This window comes from Boleophthalmus pectinirostris, unplaced genomic scaffold (assembly GCF_026225935.1).
Source record: "Boleophthalmus pectinirostris isolate CB_2022bp ecotype Guang Dong unplaced genomic scaffold, ASM2622593v1 HiC_scaffold_8, whole genome shotgun sequence".
NCBI classification, from domain to species: Eukaryota; Metazoa; Chordata; class Actinopteri; order Gobiiformes; family Gobiidae; genus Boleophthalmus; species Boleophthalmus pectinirostris.
Window position 1 is genome coordinate 32,073,636 of NW_026571515.1, and position 26,525 is coordinate 32,100,160.

The 26,525-nt window shown below is 40.2% G+C and overlaps 1 protein-coding gene across 1 annotated transcript; it reads right to left on the reverse strand.

Moving 5' to 3' along the window:
- Window positions 1-137: 137 nt before the first annotated feature.
- On the reverse strand, window positions 138-24,529 carry LOC110164490 (immunoglobulin-like and fibronectin type III domain-containing protein 1). Its single transcript, XM_055165933.1, has 26 exons — window positions 24,490-24,529; window positions 23,769-23,828; window positions 23,092-23,208; window positions 22,862-23,001; window positions 22,683-22,782; window positions 22,561-22,603; window positions 22,265-22,436; window positions 21,848-21,926; window positions 19,967-20,239; window positions 19,467-19,877; window positions 19,081-19,269; window positions 18,638-18,793; window positions 17,681-17,779; window positions 17,466-17,579; window positions 16,207-16,331; window positions 15,981-16,122; window positions 15,300-15,593; window positions 14,806-15,102; window positions 11,880-12,059; window positions 11,669-11,797; window positions 11,051-11,359; window positions 1,984-2,069; window positions 1,692-1,884; window positions 923-1,219; window positions 253-579; window positions 138-142 (listed from the first exon to the last, which is right to left on the reverse strand). Exons 1-26 carry the CDS (start codon window positions 24,527-24,529, stop codon window positions 138-140), a joined length of 4,377 nt encoding a protein of 1,458 aa, XP_055021908.1.
- Between the last annotated feature and the right edge of the window lie 1,996 nt (window positions 24,530-26,525).

Here is a 26,525-nt window from a genome sequence, read left to right on the forward strand (position 1 = left end):
TATTATGTGATATGTAATTTTATTATACAATTACTCAGTCAATATCAACTGTGAATGTGTAATGTTTATTCATATTCATAATAATATATACTGTTGCATACACACTGCAAATGATTACACCATCATCTTCTGTTGCTTTATTCTGCCACAAAAAGAAGACAAAAATATGTGTACATAGATGAATTATTAAATATTTATAATAGGATTATATATTTATAATAATTTTGTTAAAGCTGTAACTTTCAGACTCACCTCTGATGCAGAGCACAGTGGAGCTCTCTGCTCTTCCCAGGGCATTCTCTGCTGTGATGACAAACTCTCCCATGTCTTTGGGACCAACTTGGAGGATCAGCATGGAGCAGACCCCACACGTGTTGGAGATGTAATAGTTAGTATTTGTGTTTAGACTAATGTTGTTCCGGTACCATGTGATCCGTGGTTTGGGGTTTCCTGACACAGCACAGCTCATGTAGCATTCATAACCTTTGGGTGCAGTGTGGAGTTTCAGTGGAACAATGAAGGTTGGGGCACACCGCAAATCACAGTCCTTACTTGACGCCAGGCTTAGAACAAACTTTTCTAGAAAAAGAAGCAGACATTATTGTTAAAAGTCCACTATGTAACTTTTCTGGTGGAGGGGCACCTGTTTGTCTACATGGATAATGTGTCATTACTTTGTCTGTATGGTAATGTTCAACAGTATAGTATTAAACGTATCCATCTCCAAGGTATGGAGGCATGATGTTTGAAAAATAAAAACACATGTAAATCAAATATATGCAAGACAGCCAAGTTTAAAGCCACACTGTGGAACATTCTAGGCAAAGCAATAACAGTTTCATGGAGACAAGCAGCCCACACTCTCAGACAAAATGCACCTTTACAAATGCCTGATAGTTTTCCATTTAGAAATATAGACTACCTCTCTTCTTCTCTCTTCCCCAGGTAAGTGACTCCGAAGGTGCAGAAATGCCCATATCATTCTTGGCATACACCCTGAAGTGGTATTCTCTCCCCTGCATGATGTTACAGACTGTAAACCTGTTATTGAAAAGCCGGTCAGCGACAGTGATCCATGTGTGTTTGGTGCTGTCCAGTTTAGACACAGTGTAGTGAAGGCGGTCATCTCGCTTTTCATCAGGAGAGGGTTCCCAGACAACTGTCACTGTTCCTGGGACATTCTCCTCTAGTTCTACTGGGCCCGGAGGCTTTGGGTCATCTGTAACCAAAAACAATATACTATTTAGAAGAATTGAAATATATATATTTTTTAAGTTTTTACATTTGATTATTGACCCACTCTTTTGGCTGGGGGTTGTTTTGCCTGGCTGGCCAGGACAACATGCTTTTTCCATACTATACAAAGACATGTTGACTGTTTCCTATCTCCCTTAGTCCCAATGAGACCATTGAGTCAATTAGAGAAAAACAATAACATGGTGTTTTATGAATAAAAAGAAGCTCTGTTTGAATTTGGCCTGTAAATCCTAGATAGCTTTATTAATTATTCATAAGGAACATCAAAAAGAAAAAAAAAATCCCATTTTGTTTAGCTACCCTGATTATTTTTTATTGATTTTATAATCAGGGAAATTCCTCTGAGATCAAAATCTAGAAAGCATACTATTATCTGACATATGTTGTGATGTCATCTGATGAGAAATTTGTGAAAAACATGAGCTCAGTTTTACCTGTGACTCTAACCTCGGTGCTGAACGTCTCCTGTCCCACAAGGTTTTTCACCAGAATGGAGTAGATGCCTGAGTCTGAGCGTTCAGAGGAGGGGATTAGCAGCTGGGACGACCCATCACAGTTACTCACTGTAACACGCTTTGCCACAGGCACGTTGTCCTTCAGCCACATGATGTCCGGTCTTGGGGAAGCCTATTAAAAAGCATTATAATTGCTCTATATAATGCCCTCTATTAATAATATTAATAATAATATAATTAATAATGTGTAATGTAGTTAAATGTGTCTTACCTCAAAGTTTACCGTTATCCTCACTGAATTTCCTGCTCTCACCACTATGAAACTCTTCATTTTTTGATTTGTAAATTTTGGTCTCACTTAAAAGAGAGAGGGAATAAGTATTCAAGCATAAATTTGTCATGGCTGGTGCTCCCCTCCCTGTGTGTGTGTGTGTGTGTGTGTGTGTGTGTGTGTGTGTGTGTGTGTGTGGGCGGAGTCTCCTTGTCCTCTGATTTGCCACACCTGCAAGCAATCAAGAGCCAACTACTTGAGACCTGCTCACCTGTGAGACTCTGCCAGATAGTTTGCTACCTACACACAGTGATCCTCTTGGCTTCTCATTCTGAGTTTTTTGATTCTTACCTTTTTGCCTCGACATTTTACTTACCTGCGTTCTCTGCTCTCCAGTGTTCCCAGCCCTGCTCCAGCCCTGCTCCAGCCCTGCTCCAGCCCTGCTCTGCTCCGCTCCAGCTCCAGCTCTGCTCCAGCTGCTCCAGCTCTGCTCCAGCTCTGCTCCAGCTCTGCTCCAGCCCTGCTCTGCTCCTGCTCCAGCTCCAGCTCTGCTCCAGCTCTGCTCCAGCTCTGCTCCAGCTCTGCTCCAGCTCTGCTCCAGCTCTGCTCCGACCAATTGTAAAATAAATTCTCCTTTTTTCATTTTTATGAACTGGTCTTCAGTCCATTTTTTGGGTCCCTCCACTGTTGTGTCACATAATAGAACAATCTGGCCAAATGGACCCATCGGACAAGGACCAAGATCCCGTTCTTCAGACTCTGGCCATCCAGGGGGTCAGAGTGGGCCAACATGAACAGATTCTGAAGCAAGTGTCTGAAGGACTCTGTGAATTATCCGTAAATGTAACTCAACGTACCACTCAATTGAATCGACTCGCTGCTCAGATCTCACCTGTGCTACAATCGCCACCTGTTGGTCAACCTCAACCACCTGCTTCCCCTCCAGTCCAGCCTTCCACCTCTGCTGCTCGTGAGCCCCACATTCCAACTCCAGAGCGCTACTCCGGTGACCTTGGGTCTTGTGGCCGTTTCCTCCTCCAGTGCTCCCTGGTGTTCGACCAGCAACCCAACACCTACTGCTCAGATAAGTCCCGTATTGCATTTTTACTTAGTCTACTCACTGGTAGAGCTGCACAATGGGCCACAGCTGTTTGGGAGTCTGACTCCACCTTGTGTCTGTCTTATGTTAATTTCACGGCTGAAATGAGGAAGATTTTTGACCACCCTCTTAAAGGAAAGGAAGCAGCAAGACGTCTCCTTTCACTCAGTCAAGGCTCATCACCCGTTGCTCAATACGCCATAGATTTTCGAATTCTAGCTGCAGAGAGTGGTTGGGACGACACAGCATTACAGAGTGTTTTCATGAGTGGGTTGAGTGAAAGAGTTAAGGATGAACTAGCCGCACTCAATGAGACCAATTCTCTTGAAGAGCTCATTTCCCTGGCCACCTGTCTTGACAACAGGCTGAGAGAGAGACAAAAAGAGAAAGCACAACAGTCCTCAGCTCATACACTCACACTTCCTCAGTTTACTTCTCCCTATTCTAACGCCACAACTAACAATTCTCCTGTGCCTTCCAGTTCCCCCGAGTCCTCTACGGGAGAGGAGCCAATGCAGCTGGGCCGGGTGCGTTTAACACCAGCAGAACGCCAGCGCCGCCAGCAGTCCGAACTGTACATTTACTGCGGTCACGCTGGTCATTACATCAACTCCTGCCCCCAGCGACCCAAAGAGGGCTCCTCAGTGGTTGATGTTGCTCTGTCTGATCATTTCTGTGTCTTCTTTGACCTGTCTGTTATTCCCAAACCACCGGCTGCTCCTACAGTTGTTCGAAGAAGACACATAAATGATAACACAGGTGCACTGTTCATGGAAATGATAAATTTTGAAATGGCCTCATGTTCTAATGTTGATGATATGTTGAACTCTGTGACTTTGAGTGTTTTGAATGTTCTGGATGCCATCGCCCCGATAAAGGTTAAAATGGTTAAAGATAGGCAAAAAGCTCCGTGGAGGAATGATGACTCAGTCAGAGCACAGAAAAGGGAGTGCCGGAAGGCTGAGCGGAAATGGTGCAAGTCAAACCTCCAGGTTCATTATGAGATTTACAGAGGAGCAATGCATATGTACAACTACACTTTGAGTAAAACAAGAGAGACGTATTTTTCGGACATTATTGGAAATTGCAGTAACAACTCTCGTGTCCTGTTTGCAACAGTGAACAGATTAACAAACCCTCCAGCTCTGCTGCCACTAGAACTAATTTCCACATCTAAATGTAATGAGTTTGCAGTTTTCTTTAATGACAAAGTTCAGGGCATCAAAAAATGCCATCAATTCCACAACACAAATAACAAGCATGCAGCCACAGAGACACTTTGCACCTGTAACTGACAAAACTGTTTTAGAGATTGTTACCAGTCTGAGTTCATCTACTTGCTGCCTGGACATGTTACCCACTAGATTTCTAAAGTCTGTCCTCAACAGTTTACTTTCACCACTCGCTCACATAATTAACATGTCACTTCAATCTGGAACATTCCCAAACGCGTTGAAAACTGCGGTCATTAAGCCTCTTCTAAAGAAGAGCAGTCTTGATGCCACAGTACTGTACTTTACCAACAGCTTACAAAATTTCTCCAAATGAACAACAACTTTTGATGTTTTCCAGTCAGGTTTTAGAGCCCACCACAGCACTGAGACTGCTCTTATCAAGGTGACAAATGACATCCGCCTGAACACTGATGCAGGCAAAGTCTCAGTCTTGATTCTGTTAGACCTGAGTGCTGCTTTTGACACTGTCGATCATGGGATCCTCTTACAGAGACTAGAGGACTGGGTGGACATCTCTGGTACTGTACTAAACTGGTTCAAGTCCTATCTAGAAGACAGGAAGTATTTTGTTGAAATTGGAAACTGTGTCTCAGATCACATGGCCCTGACCTGTGGGGTGCCTCAGGGGTCAATCCTGGGCCCCTGTTGTTCAAGCTCTACATGCTGCCATTAGGCCAGTTAATAAGCAGCAATAACGTGTCCTACCACAATTATGCAGATGACACTCAGATCTATGGCAGTGGACTCACTTGGTCACTGCATCCAACAGATCAGTGTGTGGATGCAAAACAACTTTCTCCAGCTAAACTCTGACAAGACTGAAGTCATAGTGTTTGGTCCACAGAAACAAAGGGACAGTGTCAGCAGTCACCTCCAGTCTCGCTCTCTAAAACCTTCAAATCAGGCAAGAAATCTAGGGGTAATAATGGACTCTGACTTGAACTTTAACAGCCACATTAAAGGTTGTATAGAGTATTTTCCAAGGAACGAGAAATCCAGCGACTGTTTGTCCTTTTTCAAATGTTGCGCATGCGTGAAACCACCCCCCCTCCCCTACAGCTCCCTACGTAGAAACGCCTCCTCCCGCCTCCTCCTTACGCCAGAAACAGGTTTGTTTACAGCCGGTGCGCTGCACATGACTTGTAAACAACTAACTACAGTGTTGGTTAGGCAAGGCGGAGAAGTGAGGAGTGGGGGGAGCGGGTGTGCGGACATTTCGTGCGCAGACGAGAAGTGAGGAGCAGGGAGAAGAGCGGAGCGGGGAGCGAGGAGAGGAGAGTGGAGAGGGGAGCAGGGAGAGGAGAGAGGAGAGGGGAGCGGTGTGCGGAGATTCCGTGCCCGGAGAAGTGAGGAGCAGGGGGAAGAGCGGATCGGGCAGCGGGGAGAGGAGCAGGAAAGGGGTGCAGAGAAGGTTGCGTGGAGATTCAGTGCGAATGAACTAGCTACAACACGCAGCAGCAAGCGGACTCTTTCTTTGCCTTGAAAATTACGTTTTCAGACATAGGATATCGCTTTCGTGTCCTGAAAAACATTTGACTAGCTCTTGGAAATAAAGTACGTTTTCATAATAAGCAGAAGTGACCTGTCCAGGAGTAATTTGGCGACCAATGCGTCAGTCTTTAGACCCTGCGTCTGCTTCAGTCGCGCCATCGCTGGAATGAATCTTCAAGAATCACCTTAGTTTGGCTTCGCTGCTTTTCCCCTTTTCTTCTTTCAGCAATCTCAAAAACGGACTTTCTTTTGCGGCTAACTGCTCCTGGATTCTTGTCTGCCATTGCAACAAACTTTGTGCGAACTGCGAGGAAGATATAGGTCAAAAAAAGCCGCTAAGAACTGTTGCGTTGGTGGAGTAAACAGCGTCTGTGCGTCTTGCGTCTGTGGACTGCGTGACAGGCGTACGTAAACCACGTACCGGCGGCGCGCAGGCAAGTCAGTTACGCTAGAAACGTAGGGAGATTGATTGACAGCCTGTCAGCTAACAGATAACGAGGCAGTGTCGTTATCTATTGGCAAATGTTTAGCCCCACCACGTCCAGAGTTGATGAATTTTTATTCTTTTTTTTGGTCATCATAATTACAAGGCTACTGCATCTCTATAATGCTATCATTGACAATTTGAAACAAAAAAAAATCCTCCATACAACCTTTAAGTCAATAACATCTGCAGCCTTTTACCATTTAAAAAAACATAGCAAAAATCAAAGGTTTACTGTCTAAAGCAGACTTGGAGAAACTTATCCATGCGTTTGTCTCCAGTAGGTTAGACTACTGTAATGGTCTGCTCACTGGTCTCTCCAAACGAGCTGTGAGACAGCTGCAGAACATCCAGAACGCTGCAGCTCGGGTCCTTACTCGAAGTAGGAAGTACGAGCACATAAGTCCTGTGCTCAGGTCTCTGCACTGGCTTCCAAGTCTCTCCATGGCTGAGCACCAAAGTCCATCTGTGACATGTTAGTGTCATATGAACCATCTCGCACTCTGAGGACCTCAGGGACCGGCCTCCTGCTGGTGCCCAGAGTCAGGACTAAACAAGGGGAGTCAGCATTTCAGGTTCATGCAGCTAAAACCTGGAACAGTCTTCCTGAACATGTGAGACAGACCTCTTCTGTGATGCTGTTTAAATCCAGGCTCAAAACATTTCTGTTTAACTGTGCACAGAACTGAAAGGTTTTCATTCCGCACTCTTCTCTCCAATTTATGTCTCTCTTTTTTAATTTTAATCTTCATGATTATTTATGTTTTGATTTGTTTTTATTATGACTTTAATGTATTTCTTATTCTGTAAAGCACTTTGAATTAATTTGTGTACGAATTGTGCTATACAAATAAACTTGCCTTGCCTTGCCTAATTGGAGAGGTTCTGGTGAGCCAAACCACTTCTCTCCCAGTTTCCACCCCACAAAGACTACAAATCCAAGCCACTCTGTGCTGGTCACGTGAGTCCATTCCCCTCCTAACATTAATTGACTCTGGAGCTGATGACAATTTCATAGACTCTAATTTTGTGTTTCAAGCTGGAATTCCTTTGGATCCCATAGAACCTCCCAGGGATGTAAACACCTTGAATGGAGAGAGGTTGGCCAGGATCACACATCAGACTGTGAATCTTACACTGGTTCTGTCTGGTAACCACAGAGAAGCTCTTAAGTTTTTAGTGATTTCATCCCCTCATGCCCCCATCATTTTGGGACTTCCCTGGTTAAAATTGCACAATCCTCATATTGACTGGGCTAAAAACAACATTGCCAGCTGGAGCACTTTCTGTCACTTTAACTGTCTCCAATCAGCTATAACCCCCAGCAAACTGGTCTCTCACTCTCCTCCCACTCCTCCTGATCTGTCTGCTCTGCCCCCTGAATATCATGATCTGGGTGAAGTTTTCAACAAACAGAAAGCACTTTCCCTACCTCCACACCATCCCTATGATTGTGCTATTGATCTGCTCCCTGGTGCCCCCTTACCATCTAGTCGCTTATATAAACTTTCCGGCCCTGAGAGGGAGTCTATGGAGACTTACATTAAGGATTCTTTAGCTGCTGGGCTGATTCGTCCCTCTTCATCACCTGTAGGTGCAGGCTTTTTCTTTGTGGGGAAGAAGGACAAGACACTGAGGTCCTGTATAGACTACAGAGGTTTAAATGACATAACGGTTAAAAATAAGTACCCCCTCCCACTCATTGATTCAGCCTTCGAACCCCTTCATCAAGCCTCCATTTTTACAAAATTGGACTTAAGAAATGCCTGTCACCTAGTACGCATTCGACAGGGTGATGAGTGAAAGACGGCATTCAATACCCCACTTGGACATTTCGAATACTTGGTGATGCCATTTGGTCTTACTAACGCACCAGCAGTTTTCCAAGCTCTTGTTAATGATGTTCTTTGGGATATGTTGAATAAGTTTGTCTTTGTCTATTTGGATGACATTCTTTTTTTTTCCAGAAATCTCAAGGAACATGTCCAGCATGTAAGGCTGGTTCTGCAACGCCTCCTGGAGAACAAGTTCTTTGTGAAAGCAGAGAAATGTGATTTTCATGCCACCTCTGTGAACTTCCTGGGCTTTGTCATCCAACAGGGGCAGATAAAGGTAGATCCTGAGAAGGTGAAAGCTGTGGCAGAGTGGCCGAAACCTGAAACCAGGAAACAACTACAACATTTTTTGGGATTTGCTAACTTTTACAGGAGATTTATCAAGGACTACAGCAAGATGGCAGCCCCACTGACTCGTCTTACCTCTACCCTCACCCCTTTCAAGTGGTCTAGTGAGGCAGAAGAAGCCTTCACAACTCTCAAGTCTCTGTTCGCCTCTGCTCCTGTCCTTACTCACCCGGACCCCTCCAGGCAATTTATTGTTGAGGTTAATGCCTCTGACTCAGGGGTGGGAGCAGTCCTGTCCCAACGTTCTCTAAAAGATCAAAAGATTCATCCCTGTGCCTTCTTCTCTCGCCGTCTGTCTCCTGCAGAGGTAAACTATGACATTGGAAATAGAGCTTTTGTCGGTGGTTTTGGCTTTGCAGGAGTGGAGGCGCTGGCTGGAGGGTGCGGAACATCCCTTCATTGTTTGGACTGACCACAAAAACCTGTCATACCTTCGTTCTGCCAAGAGACTCAGTTCTCGACAGGCTAGATGGGCTCTGTTTCTGGGAAGGTTTAACTTCATCCTGACCTACCTTCCTGGTTCTCAGAATATAAAACCTGATGCCTTGTCTCGTCAGTTCTCCCCGGATGTCCCCGAGTCTCTGCCTGCTTCCATCCTGCCTTCTATTTGCGTAATTGATGATTCAGAGAACTTATCTGAGGTTCCACCATCCACTCACCTGGTTGCATCTGTTCACTGGGAGATTGAAAGGGTGGTCCGTGAGGCTCAACGAACTCAACCTGCCCCAGGTAACTGCCCACCAAACTCTCTATTTGTGCCTGAGTCGGTTCGAGCTCAGGTCCTCCAATGGGGGCATAGTTCTAAACTCACGTGTCACCCTGGCTTTCACCGGACCTTAGCTTTCCTTAAGCAGAAATTCTGGAGGCCATTATGATCAAGGACACGCGGTCTTTTATTGCCGCCTGTACCACCTGTGCCCGAAGCAAGTCTAGCCATCAAGCGCCCTCTGGTCTTCTTAACCCTTTGCCTATTCCCAGCAGACCATGGTCCAACATTGCTATAGACTTTGTCAGGGGGCTCCCAAATTCCAATGGTAACTCTGTTATACTCACTTGTGGATCGTTTCTCCAAAGCTGTGCATTTGGTACCCCTTCCCAAGTTGCCAACCTCTACTGAAACTGCTAACTTTCTGGTTCTTCATGTGTACAGGCTTCATGGCATCCCCGTTGACATTGTTTCTGACAGAGGACCACAATTTACATCCCAAGTGTGGAGGGCATTTTGTCAAGCTCTGGGAACTTCTGTCAGCCTCTCTTCTGGGTACCACCCACAATCCAATGGTCAAACAGAGCGTACAAATCGGGACCTGGAAGCAGCCTTGCACTGTGTCTGTGCCCGTAACCCAGCCACATGGGACACATCTGCCTTGGATTGAATACGGCCACAACTCACTTGTATCCTCTGCCACAGGTATGACCCCATTCATGGCTTCCTTGGGTTTTCAGCCTCCTCTTTTCCCAGATCAAGGATGTGACAGTCCCGTCAGTCCAGGCCCATTTAAGGCGCTGTAAACTGGTGTGGAGGGCCGCTCGAGCTGCACTACAGCACACAGCAACTCACAGTTGTACGCCTCAAGTTGCCTTCCTCCCTCAATATTCATCCTTCGTTTCACATGTCTCTCCTCAAGCCAGTGTCTTCCTGTCCTCTCGCCGTGGGAGGGGTTTTCAGTATCTGGTCGACTGGAAGGGATATGGTCCAGAGGAGCGCTCCTGGATTCCCCGCAGCAACATCCTGGATAAGTCCCTCCTCCGGGACTTCTACAGGGCATTCCCAGACAAGCCTGGTAAGACGTCTGGAGACGTCCGTTGGGTGGGGGGGGTACTGTCATGGCTGGTGCTCCCCTCCCTGCCCGTGTGTGTGTGTGGGCGGAGTCTCCTGGTCCTCTGATTCACCGCACCTGCAAGCAATCAAGAGCCAACTACTTGAGACCTGCTCACCTGTGAGACTCTGCCAGATTGTTTGCTACCTACACACGGTGATCCTCTTGGCTCCTCATTCTGAGTTTTTTGATTCTTACCTTTTTGCCTCGACATTTTACTTACCTGCGTTCTCTGCTCTCTAGTGTTCCCAGCCCTGCTCCAGCCCTGCTCCAGCCCTGCTCCAGCCCTGCTCCAGCCCTGCTCCAGCCCTGCTCCAGCCTGCTCCAGCCCTCCAGCCTTCCTCCAGCCTTCCTCCAGCCCTCATTTGACCAATTGTAAAATTCTCCTTTTTTCATTTTTATGAACTGGTCTTCAGTCCATTTTTTGGGTCCCACTGTTGCGTCACATAACATAAATTAATACTTACAATACTACAGCATTGCATACTTGTAATATCCATTGACCTAGATAAAATCTATGTACAGTAAGGTTAATAATGTAATGTAATTAGTTGTCATTACAAAACTGTACTTGCTGCTATTACTACTTCCACCGTCACCTGTGAACACCATGTATTAGTGTTTAAAGTGTATGTATCACTTATAGTTTTGAGGTTGCGTCCAAAAATGTTTATTTACTGTTTTTGTAGTTAAGCAATTGTATTTTTTAACAGGAGAGTCATATATTTTCTTTTATTTTCTGAAGAATCACATACCTGGCAAGGGCATAGCCATCACATAGTTGGGCAGCTCTTCAGGGGCACCATCTCCTCCATCATTTACAGCTATAACTCTGACCCAGTACAGGTTCATGGACCGGAGGCCTTTAACACTATATGAAGTGGTGATCATGGGGGTGCTGTTACATCTGGACCATTCACTTGACTCAGCATTTCGAATCTCAACAAAATATCCTTTGGGCTCATCCTGGATTCCCACTCTCTCCTCAGGCTTGCTCCATGTCAAGGCAAAATGTGTGTAGGAGGTTTCTGTCACCTTTAGGCCTATTACTCTTCCAGGAGGCACTGCATTTACATAAAATATGTATAAAATGCACAAATGAAAGATGATGATAATGACAAAAGGTCAAATGGAGTATTTCGTATTATTCTAGTGCTAGGTTTCAGATGACATTCTAAAGCCTGAAAGTTGGAAAAGCAAAGGCTTACAGTAGTTCCATTAAAGTCTTTGAAATTTAGTAATAATACTCTTTGTTTATAATATTAGCAGTTATGCTGACAGAGAATACATTAAATACAATAAATACATTAAAAGCAAATTCTACTTTATATCTTATCTGAATATTAAATTAGCTCAGTGAATTGTGTACTTACTTTTGGGATCTCGTGCACAAACAAACTCAGAGGGGTAGCTGAATTCTCCAGGTCCTGAAAGGTTTACAGCTGCCACTCTGAATTCATACTCCAAACCTGACACAACATCTTTTACAGCATATTTCTTCTCTAGGGAAACAAATTAGCACCAGTGGCTATTGTTAACATCACAACAGGGGTTTAACAGTTCTTTTAACTAAAATTAAATGACCTTTTATTAGTTCACCAGATGGGTTGACAACTGACCACAGATTACTCCCTTTTTTGCGCTTCTCCAAAATATATCCCAGAATCCGTGAGCCACCTGTCTTTTTTGGTACAACCCATGCCAGATTGATGCAGTCATCATAAGCGTCTGTTATCTTTGGTGGTGCAGGAGGCCCTGGGAAGGCTGAGAAAACAAACAAATGAATAGCCTAGATTAAAAATACATAACCTTACGCCACTGACTGAATCATTTGAAAAAGGGCAAACAAATAGGCCTACTACAGTCCCTGACAAAAGTCTTGTCGCTTATCCATTTTGTAGAAACAAAAGCTTATAACTTGACTTTAAATTAATCGATTGGTTTTAGAAATGTCTCATATGAAAGCTAAAACCCTCCCAAATTATGCTCAATAAACTAAAATAAATTTGCTTCACTGAAAAAAGATTGATCATTTAATGAACACAGAAAGGTCAGATTTTGGCAAGACAAAAGTTTTGTCGCCTACAGAAAATTGAACAAATAATTTACTTCAAATACAAAAATATGTTGCATAACGTCAGTGAATTAAGTAGTGGTGCTGTGAGATCCATATTTAATATCTTGTATGACTTCCATGAGCTTCAAGGACTGCATCCACGTGGTTCCACAATGATTCATACAATTTGTTGATGAAGTCATCAGGAATAGCAAAGAAAGCGTCTTACATGCCTCCCAGAGTTCATCAAGATTCTTTGGTTTTGCCTTCCATGCTTCCTCTTTCATTCTACCCCAGACATGCTCAATGATGTTCATGTCTGGTGACTGGGCTGGCCAGTCCTGGAGCACCTTGATCTTCTTCGCCTTGAGAAACTTTGATGTCAAGATAGAATTATGCGATGGAGCACCATCCTGCTGCAAAATTTAACCCCTTTTATGGTTGGGAATGTAAGAGGTAGCTAATATGTCTTGATATTTTAGGTTATTGATATTGCCTTCCACCCTGCAAATGTCTCGCACATCCCCATACTGGATGGAACAACAGACCATGATTTTTCCGCCACCAAATTTAACTGTTTTCTGGGTGAATCTTGGATCCATGTGGGCTCCAGTAGGTCTCCTGCAATATTTGTGGCAGCTGTGATGTAATTCAACTGAGGATTCATCTGAGAAATCCACCTTCTGCCACTTTTCCAGTGTCCATCCTTTTAGCAGGCTGTGGGCCTTGGCAAATGCCACACGTTTTTTTAATTGCCTTTTGTTTAGTGCTGGTTTCTGTGCACTGATTCGACCATGGAGGCCATTTCGAGACAGAATTCTACAAACTGTTGTGGTTGACACAGGGACTTGAGGTGACCAGGCCTGGTGGAGCTCTGCTGCAGTGGAAAAGGGGCTGGCCTTGGATTTTCGAATCAACAAACGGTCCTCCCGAACAGTTGTCTTGCGGGGTCTGCCGGACCTGGGCTTGTCAAAAACATCTCCAGTCATTTCAGATCTTTTTCTTATTCTTTGTACTTGACGCTGAGACACATTGAAGGTGTCAGCCACCTCAGCAGTGGATCTGGTCTTCAGCCTCTTGATAATTCATGCTTTGGTCTCAGGGTGGATCTTAGGCATGTTGTCAGAGGTCAAGTTGCAGTTGATGTGAAGGTCTGGTGTGCTGGGCTTCTTTTTATACACACCCACTAATTGATTGATCAGTAACTGACCACAGGTGAGGCTGTAATCTAGGATTGGGTGCATCATATGACAAGGCGACAAGACTTTTGTCTTGCCAAAATCTGACCTTTCTGTGTTCATTAAATGATCAATCTTTTTTCAGTGAAGCAAATTTTTTTTTGTATATTGAGCATAATTTGGGAGGGTTTTAGCTTTCGTATGAGACATTTCTAAAACCAATCAATTAATTTAAAGTCAAGTTATAAGCTTTTGTTTCTACAAAATGGATAAGCGACAAGACTTTTGTCAGGGACTGTATTTTATTCTTTTTTTTTACTTTCACATCACCAAGAAAAGATGAGAACTGCGGTGTCATGACCACATCCGGTCTCTAGTGGGCACAGGTGTGTTTTTGCTGATCCGATCATAGATCCATGGATCTCATGCATTACGTTTATGTCCATGTGTTAGTGTAGTTAACATTAGCTGAGTAGCATCATTCCCTTTTACGGTATTTATTACATTGAGGTTATTATTCTATATAGTTTACTTACCTTGACTTAACCTCAGATGTTGATTTAAACTTAAAATGATAAAGCTAATCCAAACTGATGGCTAACATTTAGCATTGCGCGATTTAGCATGCACCGCTTTATGAATCAGTTTAGCACTCGCAAAAATACAATTAATAGAAACCAATATTTGAAATGAACGCATATATGCACAGTGATGCTATCTTATATTTTATTTTACAAGTTTGTTTGCCAAAGGATAACAGGCAGGCAGCACCCTGAAACCTTGCCTTGAGGTAACCAACTTTAGCACCATCTCTCGTTCTTTGGTATACTTATATATTTTTTACCAATGGAGTTTTCTCATTGTCCTGATCTAAAGTACTGTATAATCACAATTGATATTAACACTAAATGTTTAAATGAAATTCCTCATATTGTAAATCAATTTGCATTGGGCATTGCATTGCACTTATTTGGGAAAGATGATCAGATTATTATTTTAAAGAAGGTTATTGTCTATCCCCTTCAAGATTTTGACCTAGGGTTGGCCTATATTTGGAATTGACCTTTGTAAGCAGCTGCAGCATAAACACATTTATTGTGTTTGAAGGTTATTACATTGTTATATTCTGTTTGTGCACATAATATAAAATCAAAATTGATCTTTAACTTAATGCTTTGAACTAAGCCTATAATTTGGATGTGACCTTTGTAAGCAGCTGCAGTATTCATGCATTTATTTTATTGTAATGAAATTCAGTTGTTCTATTTGTACACACCTAGGGTACCAGCTTGCATGTCATCTGTCTCCAGGATCTCACTGACGCCCTCAGCAGTCACAGCACGGATGCGATAGGAGTATTTCCGCCCATGGTCCACGTCTGTGTCACGGTAGCAGGACACACCCGGCACTTCACCCAACTTCTTCCACGTGTTTCGACCCACCTGCTGACGCTCCAGTGTGTAGTTAGTTACCGGTGAACCACCATCATCTTTTGGAGGTCTCCACTTAAATTCAATGCATACAGGTGAGCTCTCAATCACCTCTGCTGGACCAAGGGGACTGGTTGGTTTATCTGTAATGAAAATGTTCTAAATGTTTAGTGTGTAGGACTAAATTTAAAATATATATTTGACTCTCCATGCGTTGTTAATATCTGTACTTGTATCTTAATTTTAGTAAGTACACCGTTTTTTCCCGTCTAATCAATGAAGTTCTTATCTCACTTGAAGTAAACTTAAATTAAGTCCTGCCAGAGGGGCTGTTACTTACCAAGCACAATTAGCTGTGAAATAGCCTCAGTGAAGCCATCTTCATTTTTCAGTTTGACCTTGATCTCTCCCGTGTCTTTCCTTTGGCACCTGATCAGAAGCAGACGGCTGTGGCTTGAGGACCTCTCAATCTTTATGTTGGTGTCCTCTTGGAGCTCCTCTTCCTCTCGGTACCAGTGAATCTTTATTGGCTGGTGTCCAACAAAAGCCATTTTGAAGACAGCATTGTGTCCCACTTTAATTGTCACAGGTTTAGTGAAAGCTTCCAGATCCTCTACCACAAACCTGGGTGGATCTAAAAAAAAAAATGTGATTAGTCTGGCGATTATTCTTTTGAGTTATCGATTAGTTGTTTTGATTTCAAAAGGGAATATAAGATTTTTAATAAATCTGACAAGCTGAAATAAAGTATATTTATGACAAATTTGGTTGTTCATCAAAAAGACAATTTTTACATATTTGCTGTGTCAATTTGGGCTTGTGTCATCATATCATCATCTTCTCTAAACACATGGCATGTTTTGGAGCCTATATAGCTCAGAAAACAATGTCAGCTATTTTAATAATCGATTAGTTGCGATAATCGATTAACTTGTTTCGGTCCTGCTATAATGAGTCATATTTGTGTGCACTTCGTACAGATATGCTTAATACAGAGTATTAAGCATATTTATAGTCAAACCTTTAACATTGACCATTGCTTCTGTTTTACGACCATCTGCCTCAAAGCGGTATTTGCCTGAATGCTCTTCTTCACACTTGATAATAACTAGTGTGTGAATCACTCCATCTTTCCATGTTGTGAAGTTAGCGTCATTGGATATCTATTCACACATAGAAGACAAAGAGTAAAGTGAACAATGGAACCACAAGAAACAAGTCTACCGTAATTGGAGATAGTCTGTCACCTTTTTGCCGTCTCTGAACCAGGCTCCTTCACAGTCTTCTCTGCTGAGTTTGCAGGTTAACTCTGCTGACTCACCAATCACAGCGTTCACATCCGACAGTCCCCAGATGAAATGAACTCCTGCATCTATCATTCCACATAGGGTACAGTTAAAGACGACATACAAAATTTACTATTATGAGCTTTAAATCGTGTTAATAACAGTGTTAAAAATATTCTAATATTGTCTTCTTGAACTTTAAATGCCTTTGTTTTCTACTAACAAAACTGATCTATTAGAAGAAAATAAAAGTATTTTCAGTTAAAGAAGAGCAACTGAATTTCTTTGGTATATTACAAAAAGTTATGGAAAACAAACTCTTTTGTGTTATACCGGTAACTGTTTTTACACATACATGCATGTCGGAGTATTTGTCCTGAGGCTTGATTGCTCAGAAAATGTACATATGCACCTACCTCCTATCCCCTTGACTCTGTACTTGTGATTCTTTGAAAACTTGCAACACCACGCCATACAAATGATCAAAAATGTTGTGTAGCCATTTTTCAAAAATAAAAACTCCATAAATTAAAATTTGCTGACTATGGCTTGCTATGGGCCAAGCGGTAAATAATCAGTTCTACAGTTTTGAACAGGAAATCCATGGACCTGTATCTGTTATGAAGTTGTTTTAGATCAATATTGCGGTTTACAATTCATCTTCTACAGTCCCTGGGGATGTGATGCTAACTATAGGCACTGCTCTATCTGAATCTTTGTTACTCAAATTAAACTTTAATATGAGCTTTGGTTCAACACAATCTGACCATAAAGAATTGACTTACCTGGAAATTCAAGGTTAGCTGAATTGTGCAGTTAAACAAGTCCCTCTCAGATAACATTACAGCCTGGATAGTTCTATGCATTACAGTCACAAGGTATCTAGCATTAACCAATAGTTTTTCAGTTAGTCACTCACCTTTTTGTTGAAAATCAAACAACTAAACAGGACCATGCACACAGACACCTGAAAATGTGCTGTTTAAATCCATGTTGTATTTTTTCTTGAGTTTACAGACTATCTATATTTTTTGGCTGTGTTTGCTAATGTGTGCATTATATCATCATAATTAACATTCTGCCTTAGAAATACATGTAACACACCCCACTGCATGTATCACTAATAATGTATGTGATTGTTTATTACAGAAAAAAATTGTGTATGTTTTTACCACAGTATAGTATTATGTACCTTTTTGTCTGTAATTTATGTTACTTACCAATGACATTATCTTCTGTTAGCTGAACTCTTCGTTTTTTCTTTGAACGTGATGTAGATGTGCCATTTTCTTTATCTCTTTGCTTTTTTGTGCCCGCCTTTTTGCTTGTGACACCTGCAACAAACATAATGTGACTGACAGAAAACTCAATAGCTACTGTAGAGGAGGAGATTTTGGGTTTTGAATGTGTCTTATTTTCTTTTCACATGTTTCACCTTGTGCTGAAGCCTGTAGTTTTTGAACATGCTTTGAATCTGTTGTTGACAGGAACTGGTCTTCACCATCCTCCACAATGTCATCTAGTCCATCTGGTCCTAAGGTAAGACAAACTAAACTTTTATTCATCCTTATATAAAACAATCCTATTACAATTTCTCCTTTCATATGTCATATTCACTCCAGGGATGTGTTGATTGACTGGAGTGATGAAAAAATGACTCTCCTACTGCCCAGATCTTCAGGCCTGGCGAACACCGTCTGGGGAAACCTTGCGGTGTTAACAACTGGTCAGTGGTTGCCAGGTGGTGAGTGTAACGTTTAAATTCAATTTAAGTAAATGGAATAGAGTTTTGTTTTTTATTTCATAGAAAATGCTAAACATTATATCAAGTTCACAGGTACTAGGAGTCCTGGTGGGTTTGTCCAAAATAACTTCTACATATCATGCACATTCCATATTTTCTTTGTGCTTTTTGAAAATCTTGTAAAATTTTACAGTATCACTGGTTTTCATGTGTTTAGTAACTGTGCTCCTTAATACATTTATAATATTTTCAAATGCAATAGATAAATGAATTACCAGATTCAAGGTTACTTCGTTGATGTGTCTTTCTTTTTGAGGAGTCTCTTTTGAAAACATTGTTATTGTTGATGTCTTCATCTCCCTCAATATCAGCAATTTCAGTCTCTGTAGATGGAGCAGTGTATTGAAGTATCTTTTCTTTTATAAATATAGTTAAAGTTATTTTGATTTGCTTACCAGATGCTAGTTTGCCTTGTCGATTCATCTTCTTTGTCTTCTTTGATGAACTTTTTTTAGAGGCTGTTTTGACTTTGTTTTTATGTTTTTCAACATTACCTTCTTCAAAGTTAGCATCTATAGAATTATAATATTTTATTTTGTGTAAAACTACAACATAGTTAATGCAGTATATTAATGTAGTATTGCTTACCAGTATTGTAAATATCATTGGAATCCTTTGTTTGGTCACATTTCTTGCTTGACTTTGACTCTTGAGTCTTGTTAGTAACCGCAGACTTTCCAAAGTTATCCTCACCTTCTTTCTCACGTATTTGATCCTCTTCACAACTGTTGATCTTATCTGTCCCTACAACAAAATTTTAGAATTGTACACTCAGTTATTTTTGCTATCTTTCTTTTTACATGATTACTAATGTCTAATATGTCTCATACCAGACTTGAGGCTTTTTTGTTGAATCTTGATTGGGCTCCCTGCAGCTTTTTTCATTTGACTTATCACTGTTTTACCATCCATGTTATCTTCAGTGTAGTTTCCGTCTAAAGCAAGTAGTGGAACATGTTGCATTATTTGTTATATTTTTATGTCATTGAGCATACACAATAATGAATGACACAATTTAAATTGGCGCATACTTATTTCCTCATCTTCGGATTTCAGCTCAGATGCCGACTCAGATCCCGACTCAGATCCTAATTCAGATCCCGACTCAGATCCCGTCTCAGATTCCGACTCAGATTCTGTGTCAGATTCTGATTCTTCACTGCTCTGTGAATATTCGGAACTTGAATCAAATGCACCTTCATAAAATTCCTCATTGATACCTGTGTTAATAGAAAAATACAATATTTATTAAAAAAAATAAAAAATAACAGCATTAAGATGAGCAGTACCAACACTATAGATTTTTAGATTCAAGATTTTACTTATGTTTAAGATTTGTTTTGTTTACATTTTCAGTGAAACATTTTTGCAATTGTTTCACACAAATGTGAAGTATGTATTTGTAGAGTATTGGTACCTGTCCCTTGCTCAGATTGATCCTGAGTCCTGTTTTTCCTGTTGGTCTCTCTCAGTCCATCATGTACTCCTGTCTCATCTGTTGTGTTTCTAGAGCCTTCTCTGAGTCTTTGGTTCTTGGCTTTTTTCTTGCAAGCGGTTTGTTGTGTTTGACCTGCAGTTGGCTCTGATCCATCTGCCAGATTAGTAACACTTGACTGTCGACCACCTTTTGCTTTTTTGGTACATTTATTTTCTCTATTTCGCTGCTCTTCCAGTTGTTTTTCCTTTACAGCTGCTAAAATCCTCTCAATTTCCTTTTGATTTTTTATTTGTTGTTGTTTGGCCAGTTCTTCAATGTCTGTGCTCAGTCCTCTAGCTATAGTTGATTTCCGAGGTTTCATCATACCAGCAGGTGCAGGGTCATGGTCATCTTAAAAACAAGTCAATTCATTTATAATATAAGGTAATACACATAACTGTGCTCCAGATTTAATTATAACAATTATGATAAAATCTTACCTTCCACAAATAGCAAAGCGCTACAAGACACTCTGCCAGCCTCGACCGAATAGATTCCTTTATCCAGATGCATGCAGTCTTTTATCAGCAGCCTGTGGATGAGTTTATGGTTGGATACACTTATGTTGTACTTTTCACTCTCCTCCAGGACACAATTTTTCCCTTTCCAAGTAACTCTGGGTAGGGGCTGTGTCAGGACACATTCAAATAGAGCATCTTCTCTTTCCTGGGCTTTCACCTCTTGAATTTTTACAACAAAGTCCACACTGGGCTCTGAAACCATGCAAGACAAGACAGACAGTTGACATTTGATTCTGTTAGATCCCTATTAGTTTGCTTACTGCAGCAACAGAAGCACTGATGATGCTCTTGTAACTACTGAAACTTATTATTAAGTGGTATTGGGCTTTCCTTACTGGAAGACAGCAACAAGTTAAGGTTAATTCAGTGCTGTCAGACATGCAGGTTATTAGCACTGGGGAACCACAGGGCTATTAACTCGCCTGTTCTTTTCACTCTGTATACTAGTGTGTGCAGGAGCAGGCAGGCAAACAACTATACTCTTAAATTTTCTGACACTATGGCTATTCTTAGTTTACTGGTACTTAACAAAAGCACAGATGACATCATCTATAAAACAGAAACTGATGAAGCACTGATTATGCATTGATGTGATGAACACAGCCTTGTCTTAAATGTGGAAAAAACAGTAGCTTATTTGTTACCCTAAATCTGTATGGGACCATGACCCCATTAATATCAAGGGGAGGGACATAAAGAAGGTGACATTTTGTAAGTACTTAGGACTATACTTTGACTGATCTCTAATGGAGCCAGCATGTACATTTTGTCTGCTCAAGTATCAGCCAGCATCTCTATTTTTTAAGATGCGACAGCCTTAGGTTACATGGAGTGGATAAAAATGTAATGCTGATGTTTTACAGAGCAGGTATGGAATTTATCTTTTTGTATCTCAGCATGGTTTGGTCCAATTATAGACAAGTGGCAATGCAAGACTACAGTCTTAGTGAATGTGCAATTAAAACTGCACATAGGCATAGGGAATCTCTCTGAAGGGTTTGCCTGTATACTAGTAGAGCGACATAAAGGATCTGCTGGTGTATCCCTCATAGTTATACTTGGTCTCTTATTTATGTTCTATGGTGGATGTGTGTTTGGGCTTATTGCTGTGTTGTTTTGTCTTTGCGTTAAGCATGTGGCCCTTTGTCCCAAGATTAACTTCTTCTATGGGAGACAATAAAAGGATTATCGTATCTATATTGCGCAAATATATCTGTATTGCCACATGACATCACAAGGTGGAACAGACTGTTTTCTGTCTGAAAGAATAACTAAAGAAGAATGTTGTCAAACATGTGAATGAATGAATGGGATGTAAATAAAGGATTATTTATCAAATCTTTTGCCCCAATTAACATATGGAGAGTATGGACTAATATTACTAATGAATGTAAATAGCTAAACAACACATTTTGTAATTGATTGTTGAAAAGTTGTTGGCCTCACTTTATGATCTTTTACTTTAATTCTAGTGAAAAAAACAAAAACAAAAACTTGACATGATAATTGAAAAACAACTAAGATGATCCATTTGTCAATTAAAAGCACTTTAGAATAAACTTTGTGACAGTTGATATTCAATATTTACGAGTTTCTAACCATGAACCCTGCTAATTTCACCATAGAATTCTGCTGGACTAAATTTTATTTGAATGTAACCAATTAACACATTCTTTATGCTATTCAAGTTAGTTATTAGTATCCATAACCAAATAGATGACCTACTTAAATGTTCAGTTGAAAGGAAGCCATTGTCATCACAGTGAAGCTCAGTGTGTTCTTTTCCAAACAGATTCATACTCTTGAACTCATTAGATTTACCCCCAATTCCAGGACTGAGGGTCTGTGGTCCATCCTCATCTGAGGATATTCCTTTCTCCTGAAAAGTACACATCAGTGGCAAGTTATTTACTTCTTGGCATACAGTGCTTTAAATGACTACATGGTAGGATAAGATAACTTTGATGAATAATTGTGCCCTATTAATGCAATTTTGGCACATTTTGCAACTAGGCCAAAGTGGGACTATAATAACAAAATAGTAAGACTTATACTGGTTAAAAAACAGACAGACAAATTTTCCTTTCAAATGGAATTTCATACTATGTTTGCAAAATGTTTAGTTTATAGATATTGTGTTTGATAATAAATGATTGCTTTGGGAAATATTGATTAACCCTATTTTAGAAAGTTTGAAGTTCTTTTTGATGGGTTCACCTTTTGTGCTCTCTCTCTTCTCTTTTCATCCAATCTTCTCACAGCTAAATGTATATCTGCAACACCAAACTCATCACAGATTTTCTTGTAGTCTTTTTTATCAGCTTTAAGCATGGCATTCCAGAATCTGTCTTCGTCTGCTTCATATTTCCCTGTTTGGTTTTCATCATCACTCAGTTTTCTATAATGGCAAAATAAAATAAAATTTGGATTATTATGCCTTGCTTCCACAACTAATCATACGGTCATTTGTAATTCGTTATATAGTATTGTTTCTTTTTTGAAGTTTTTCTCACGTTTTCCTTAGCAGCTTTCTGAAGTCAGAAGGATTTGACAAGACTGCAATAGTATTCTTCATGTTAACAAATTTAACAGAAATAATTATCTTTAAAGTAGTTAAGAAGTGACATTTTCTTACCTTCAGTCAAATGTAGAGCTGCTGTGCATGTGGCTTTGCCAAACTCATTTAAAGCTATACATTTGTAGGTATCATCATCTTCAGCAGATATATTAAAAATCTAAAACGGCAAAATAACAGCATATTTTTACATCAGTGTGTGTAGAAATAACTCCTATAGTAAACATAAGTAAACATACCTCTAATATGTGTTCCCTGGTGGCTTCATCATATTTCATTTGATATTTCTTCTTATCTGACATATTTCCTTTGATTCTACTCCATGTTACCTTGGGTTTGGGTTCCCCTACAACTACAGCCTTAAAAACAGCCACTTTACCTGTAGCAGTATGTTGAAGTATTTGTTATTGTCCAATAGATGAAAAGGGAGAAATAAGCCAAGAAGAAATGTATTTGAAACACTCATGACCTTCTTTGACAGCTGTTGGTTTACATTGAAAATCTGGGTGAGTTTTGCCCTCAGGTAAATGTGGCACATATTGTGTGATTGTCACTCCAGGGATTTTGGACCGTCTCCGAATGGCAGCTTAAAAATAAATATATTGTTAAAATATTAGAGAAAGTAACTGCTATTACATTTGTTTGCCAGTAGGTGTCAGGCATGCCATTTTTAGTAGAAGCAGGGGTACCTGATCAGCTTTATCATACTGTAATGCACTGTGAATGTGGTTACAAGGTATGAAATGATATTTGTAGATCACCATATGTTATGTTATGTTTTACAGGGCTGAAATTTCGCATACAAAAATAATGTGTTAACTGCTTGTGAAGTCTGTGTAATCTCTGTCATCCAGGTAGGGTTTTTCTTTTGCCACTGCTTGTGAATACAATATGTTACTCAACTTCCATTTTTTTGCACAGAAGAACTACATGTCTTCAGGTTATCATTGTTAGGAGGATGTTATTACTAGATGACTAGGTATAAGAAATGTGTGATCAGTATCTATAACCTTAATACATACTATTATAATTATCACACAAATGTGTACCAAAAGTTCTAGAAACAGAGATAAATTAAATTGGTTAGGCAAATCTGCCTTGTTGCCTGGGGTTAATGCCAAACCAAAATGAAATGTTATATTTTACCTGATTTGTTTCCTGACACCTCATTAAAGTGTTGAATATATCGATGAACAAGCGAGAAACCTAGAGAATAGAATGGAGTTGAAGCACTGATTGGAATATAGTACTGTGTATAGGTGCCTGCTGGTAAATAATTTGAAACATTTGTGAAGCAAAAGAAAGAAATGCAGTGAGACTAAAATAAGCATGCAGGCTGAATAAAGTAGAGAGGATAAGAGGAAAGGGCAGCAGAAGGCAGCCCTAATCCAGAGATGTTTTCTTCTCATCATCCTTTTATCGCAAAGGCCTCTAACAACTGACTCAGAACAACTTTTAATTTTACAGGCACATTCCATATTATACTAGGGATTTCCTGGAACAGTTGGTCTCATTTACAGCTTCAGGAAATTATTTAAGGAGATGGCACATAATTTTAATATGAAAATATCCCTGTTCATTTATTTATTTTAAAATTATTTGAACAGGTTATTGTCATGAAATTGACTTATTGAGTGAAATGTATTCATTTATTTATGGTAACTGTGTGGAATCCTCAATCCAGTCAATTATAATTAAGTTAATACAAACTCCCATATGTTTGTTAAAGTTCTCCCATGGTTTTCCTATTGCCTTTCTTACTTTTAGCTTTTTTTTGAACACTGAATACAGAATTGTACAGTACAGTATCTGTCAAAAATAATAATAAGTATGTTTTGTCCAAACCAAACAAAAAAAGTGACTTCACCTTGTCTGCCTGTCGAGCCTGAGTTTGGCCTTTTCCACATTCTAGCACCGTGTATCCCACTGTAAGTAAGAATATATGTCATTTTGAGTAAAAAGTAGTAGAGTAGTTGAGTACGTAATGTTGATTAATGCTTTTGTTATCCACTGACATAATGTTTTGACAGCCTGTGAATTTTAATCAGCAATAAACCCACACAGTATAGATGCTAAACTTGATCCTAGTGACCATTTGACAAGAAAGCCAATAAATTCCGTACATTGTGGGAGCAGGCTACAAAACCTAAATACTTTATATGCGCAGATGTCTGAGGTGCCATACAGAAGCAAGCACTCTCAGTTTACAAAAGCTTGGTAAACTGTTATGTGACTGCAACAGATGCCAGCTCGTGGAGCATCATTTTGCTCCTAAATACATAGCTTCATTCATGTCATAAAGTTATGCTTTCTTTTTCACTGTAAATGGTATAATGGATCACCTTGATAAATGATTATTTTTAGCACTTGTTATATACCAGTTGCTTTATTTGTCCTGATATTGGCAAAACTTCTCTTTATTTTTTAGTCAAAAACTGCACAGTACACTGTGTAAATCACAACTTCAAGATATCATCATATTGTTAAATAAAATTTTTCACAAATAATGACATAATCCTAAAATAATCTGTGATCTGTGGATATACATCAAATAATTAGAAAATGCCTGAATTCCCTATATTAGCATATATTTGCATAAAACCAAATAACAAGCCATAAAATAAATAATTTTCTGACCTGTATTTAAACTTTATTAGATTTACTTTCAAGGTTGTTTTTAACAAAAAAACATAGTACCTCTCCTGGCTCTGACTGAAGCTTTGTAGATGAGGTGTAAAGATGAGTCCTGCTGGGTTTTAGTGATTAATAAATCCTGAAGGAAAGCATGTTGAGGATTCTGCTGCCTGGAGGTTGTGTTTAGAGTCTGGGGAAGGTTTGCCTGTTTAGTCCGGTGGATGCTTGCGACGTCTGGCTTATTAATATTAAGAGGCTGGAGGGAGGGGGAGGGAGGTGGGAAGAACATACTGCCAGTGACAATGAAACATCATGAATAATTAGGGACATAATCCGTGACAAGCACCAGTATTGTAAGTACTCACAGACAGTTTATGTAATTGAATGAAAACTTGCCCTATCAGTTTACATATTGATACATAAACTTGGTTTAGCATGACATGCTGCGAACAAGAAACATTTCCTTCCCTTGAAGACCGGTACTTCTTATATTACATTACATTGCATAATCAAGGTTGTGGCATTTATGTGGCTTATGTGGCCTTTCTTGTCAAGGCTTTAACTGTTTGTTTCTTCAGAAAGATGAGATCAAATGAAGGAACGTTGTATTAATGGTTTGAAGGTCAACACACATGAACATCTGACATTCTTTACATAACTGTTTATGTGCATGCCCTACCTTTTTAAATCACACTCTCCTTAAGACGTGAAGACGGTAGCTGACTTTGTTTTTACAGTTGTCCATCTTTTTTATTTTTGCTATGACCTCTCCATGGAGACAAGCTTGTTTTTGACACATGAGTATTAAACCAGAGGAAAATTATTTGAGGCTATTTCTGTGTTCTGGGATCACTATATAATTAACTTTTGATTATTGTATTGTTATTATTTTTGTTCAAGAGGCATTAGTGATAAGCTGTTGATCAATTTGTCTTCTATAGCAATCACATTGCACAATTTTGGCATGCTGTCATGTTAGCTTTTTAATATTTCTGGCACATGGATGGCCTAAATATATTGACATGCTAATACTTTACTCTGACCTCGATGCAGCTGAGGATAAGATAAGTTTTGAGTGAATTCTGACCAAGCGTAGCAGAGCAGTCTGGAGTTACAATAGAACAATGAAAGCAATACTACGTATTGCCATGATCCTTACATATTTTAATACATTTTGTATTCCATCTTATTTCATAAACTACTTATTTGCAACTGTTACTTATTGCAATAGACTAGTAATTGATTGAACTAGGCGGATGTGACGCAATA